The 4,196-nt window shown below is 69.8% G+C and overlaps 2 protein-coding genes across 2 annotated transcripts in view; both read left to right on the forward strand.

Annotated features, from left to right (window-relative positions):
- Positions 1-1,316, forward strand: part of CHLNCDRAFT_133931 (hypothetical protein) — a gene marked incomplete at both ends in the record, with an annotated part of 3,328 nt that extends 2,012 nt beyond the window's left edge. Inside the window, 5 exons of the mRNA XM_005847556.1 lie at positions 261-347; positions 532-622; positions 763-863; positions 1,046-1,101; positions 1,295-1,316. Coding sequence (XP_005847618.1) covers positions 261-347; positions 532-622; positions 763-863; positions 1,046-1,101; positions 1,295-1,316 — 357 coding nt within the window. The remainder of the gene's footprint in view (positions 1-260; positions 348-531; positions 623-762; positions 864-1,045; positions 1,102-1,294) is intronic.
- A 648-nt stretch (positions 1,317-1,964) lies between these two features.
- The window catches only part of CHLNCDRAFT_133932 (hypothetical protein), a gene marked incomplete at both ends in the record, with an annotated part of 7,629 nt that continues 5,397 nt past the window's right edge, over positions 1,965-4,196 (forward strand). The window contains 6 exons of the mRNA XM_005847557.1: positions 1,965-2,060; positions 2,167-2,236; positions 2,350-2,481; positions 2,680-2,925; positions 3,211-3,780; positions 3,977-4,164. Of these exons, the coding sequence (XP_005847619.1) occupies positions 1,965-2,060; positions 2,167-2,236; positions 2,350-2,481; positions 2,680-2,925; positions 3,211-3,780; positions 3,977-4,164 (1,302 nt within the window). The remainder of the gene's footprint in view (positions 2,061-2,166; positions 2,237-2,349; positions 2,482-2,679; positions 2,926-3,210; positions 3,781-3,976; positions 4,165-4,196) is intronic.

Consider the following 4,196-nt stretch of genomic DNA (forward strand, 5'->3'; position numbering starts at 1 on the left):
GGGGGGCAAAGGGGGGGGGGGGGGGGGGGGGGGGGTCGCAAGCGCGGCGCTGAGCAGCTGCCATGCATTCATGTGTGCGCGTGTGCGCGTGTGTGTGTGGGCGCGGGATGCTCTGGTGCGCGGGATGCTCTTGAATGTGATGCTTGCCCGTGCCTTGCCCGTGCCACACACGGCACCCCAGGCCCGTCCCCCCCACCCACCCCCACCCCACCCCTGCATCCCAACCCGCCCCGCCACTCCCCCTCTCACACCCCTCGCAGGGATCCATCAGCGGCCGCGACTTTGCGTGCAGCGTGGTCAGCTGCGCGCGGCTGAAGCACGTGGACGAGTACCTGGATAAAGTACAGGTACTGCCTGGGTACTGCATCCAGGCGGTACCGCAGCTTCGGCAGCGCCGGGCGCCGCCGCCGGCAGGCGCGCCGCCATGGCGTGACATGCCCTGTGGCCACTCATAGGTGTGTGCTGTGTGCTTATGCTCACGCCCCCCTTGCTGCCCGTATGCGGTTGCTCCCGCGTCTTTCCCGCCCGCAGGCCATGCCGCCGCAGCTTGCCGCCATCCGGGTCACCCTGCCTGAGTTCCAGGAGTTCCGCCGCATGTGGAGCAAGCTGCGCCTGCTGTCGGGTGGGCATGGGCAGGGCTGGGGCTGTGTGCTGCCAGCGGCAGGGCTGGGGAAGGGCGCAGCGCTGCGGGCTATGACAGGAGGGCGTGCATGCCAGCCAGTCCTCGACCGGCTGGCAACCCTCCGTGCCGGCTGCCCGCAGTGGCGCTTGAGTTCCGGCACAACACCAACGGCAAGGTTGGGCGGGAGGACTTTGCGTGGGTGGTGCAGCACGTGATGGGCATCCAGCTGCGGGCGGAGCTGGTAGGTTGGGGTTGGGGCAGGGAGGGGAGGGCGGTGGATTGAGAGGCGGCGTGTGAGGAGGAGCCAGGGGGTGGTGCTGTGCCAGCTTCATCCTGTGCCAGCATTGCTTCGCACGTGTGCGATCAAGGGCGCGGGTGTGCCGTGGCTGGCTGACACCCCCACCGCCGCCCTGCTGGCGCCAGGTGGACCTCCTCTTCTACCTGTTCTCCGACCAGGCTCACGACAGCCTCAACATCAAGTGCGCCCGCCTGCCGTCAGGCCGCCAGCGCCTGCAGCTGCGCGTTGGGCGGGGACTGGTATGGCAGCCGCGAGCCCTGCCCCTGCCCCCCCCCCAACAAGCCCTGAAACCTTTCTTTTCTGCAGGTACCTTTGGGAGGTGATGAACCGCCACTACACCACCGGCCTCAACATCTCCTGTGAGTGCTGTGCAGCGTGCTGGTGGGCCGCGACTGATGAGGCTGCGAGCTGGGTACCGTCGCCGCCCGGCAGGCACGGCGTGCTCCGATCCGGGCGCGCCTCTTTCTTGTGCCTGGCGTGTGATGCAGACACCTCAACAAGCCTACCGCCACAAAGAGCATCCTGGACTGCGTGCGCGAGTGCACCGCCAGAACGGGGGGCATGATGCAGCTTGGACGTGCGCAAAGGGTCGCCTCTCACACCTCCGCGCCTCCCGCCACCCGGTGACAAGCTTGCCCCATCTTATTCAAAACTGACTGCTGTTCTGTTACAGTTTATTTTGCTTCTGACTCTAATGGGGCAACAGTGACGTATGCTCGCGCATCTGCCTCCCTCGCTTCCTTGTACAAGCTACCTGGCTCACGCCGCGCCGCCGCCTCGGCGCCACCGTGCTCGCTCATCCCATTTTCCTTGCCAGCGCTGCTCCCATTTTGCTGCTCACAGGTCAGCACTGTGCAAGCATGTCATGCCATGTGACCGACAGATACAGGCACATCCTCCCTCTCCGGGCCAGCGGCTGTTCGCGGCGGCAGGCGGCGGCGGCGTACTGCCGCTGTACATTCCCAGCCCCTTTGCCTGCGAGGCGCGGTTCGGCCGCCCGGCTGTCGCATCGTGCGCGCAGCGATGAGGCCATAGACGGCACCAATGGCCTCGGCACGCAGCCCCGCCCTGTTCCTCAGCGGGGAGGCAGCCGCTGTTATTGCAGCGCTGCGCAGCAACACCAAGTTTAACAGATATGCGGTGAGGGGACGCGTCGCCGGGTGATCAGCACGCCGATCGGCGTGAAGGGCGGAGCGCCAACAACCCCTGCACCGCTGCACCCCTTCTGCCCGCCCCTGGCGTGCAGGATGATGAGGTGGAGGACCCGCTGCTGGAGGAGTTCAAGGCGCTGCGGCGCAAGCTCTTCTCCTGGCGCAGTGAGTGGCGGGCACCCGCGGCGGCGGCGGCGGCGGCGCGGCCGCATTTGCTGGCAGAGGCCTGGTCTCCGCTGCTCATCACCAGCAATGCCCTGGCTATCATGTGGGTGCAGACTGGGAGGAGGTGGACCCTCTGGAGTACCTGACCCCTTTCCTGGAGACCATAAAGAGCCCCGAGACGAGCGGGCCCATCACCCTGGTTGCCCTCGCCTCCCTGGACCGCATCATCCGCCGCGGCATCCTCAGTGCGTGGGGTTGCAGCAGGGCAGAGGCTAGGGCAGCCGCCCCGCCGCGCTGTGCCCAGGGGGTGATCGATCCACGCCGAGCTGCCGGGCCGCCGCCCCGGAAAGCCGCCGCCGAGCGCGTCGCTTCCTGCTTCCTGCTTCCTGCGTCCGTCGCGGCCCGCCCCGAGCCCGCCCCGCCACGCGGCCCCCCGCCTGCAGGCGCCTCTGGCGGCGGCTCTGCCGCGGAGGCCATCCAGGCGGTGGCGGACGGGGTCACGCAGTGCAAGTTTGAGGCTACCTACCCGGCCTCCGACGAGTGCGTGCTGCACAAGATCCTGGATGTGCTGGTGGGCTGCGTGGGCTGCCCCGCGGGCGCCCTGCTCACCAACGACAACCTGATCAACATCTTCCAGGCCTGCTACCGCATAGGGCACTTCCAGACGGAGAAGGGGCGGGACACATCGGGTGTGTGTTGGGTGGGGTGGGGTGGGGGGTGCTGCTCGCGGGTGCTTGTGGGGGGGCTAGGGCTGGAGCCAGAGCTGCGGGACGGGACCGGCGGGAGAGGCAGCCGTGATGGATGCTGTGGCAGCGAATAGGGGAGATGGGGAATGGCGTCAGTGGCGGCGACCCAGGCTGGCACCGCAGCATTTGATCGGCTGGCTCCAGCCATCCACGCCGGTGTGCCGGCCTGGCAGCTCACGCCGAGGCGCCGTGTGCCGTGCCGTGCCGCGCCGCGCCGCCGCCGTGCAGAGCTGCTGACGCAGGCCTCCCGCCAGGCTATGGCGGAGCTGGTGTTCCAGATCTTCTCCCGCCTCGACACCATCCCAGAGCCCCTGGACAGCCCCTTTGCCACCGCCGCCTCTGTCACGGCACACACCGCCCCACGCCTGCACGTCTCGCCGGTGCCCTCCACCGCAATGAACGCCATGGCGGGCGGGGAGGAGGGCAGCGAGGAGGCCGGCGGCGAGGCCGGAGCTGCGCAGGAGGCTGCAGATGCCGCCGCAACCGCAGCCCCAGCAGCCGACGGCAGCGCTGGCGCGGAGGCGGCGACCGCGTCTGAGGGCTTTGGGGGTGCAGCAGCCGCGGCCGGGGCCGCGGATGGCGGCGCCGACGACAATGCGGCGGCGGCGGCGGCGGCGGCAGATGCGTTGGGGCAGCAGACTCCGGCGGCGGCGCCGCCCTCTCCTCGGTCGCCGCTGACCGGCGGCGAGATTGTGTCGCTGCTGCCCGCGCTGCAGGGCAGCCCCACCGAGGTGGAGGGGTATGGCGTGGAGGCGGTACGGGAGGTGCTCATCTTCATCATCTCCCTCATCGGCGCAGGTGCACTGCCCTCCCCCGGGCTGCCTCCCCTGCGCCTGGCCTGCACCGCCGCATGGCGTGGTGGTGCGGCTGGGGGCCAAGCGAGCAGGCATGCCCCGCAGGCATGCACCGCTCCTTGGCAGCTGGCCGGCGGCGCCTGCGCACCCCCCGCTCACCGCCGCCGCCGCTCTTCCTGCGCGCCTGCCGCCTGGTGCAGCGCCCGTGGGCGCCCACCAGGACCTCCCCGCCCACGGCCTGGACCTGATGAGCACCGCGCTGCAGGCGGCGGGGCCCGCGCTGGAGGCGCACGAGAGCCTGATGGTGCTGCTGCAGCAGGACCTCGTGCGTGCTATGTTTGCCGCCGCCAAGCAGCCCAGCCTGGCCTGCCTGGCGGGCATCTGCCAGGTGTGGGGGCTGGGGCTGTGGCGGGAGAGCTG

The sequence above is a fragment of the Chlorella variabilis genome (assembly GCF_000147415.1).
Source record: "Chlorella variabilis unplaced genomic scaffold CHLNCscaffold_10, whole genome shotgun sequence".
NCBI lineage: Eukaryota > Viridiplantae > Chlorophyta > Trebouxiophyceae > Chlorellales > Chlorellaceae > Chlorella > Chlorella variabilis.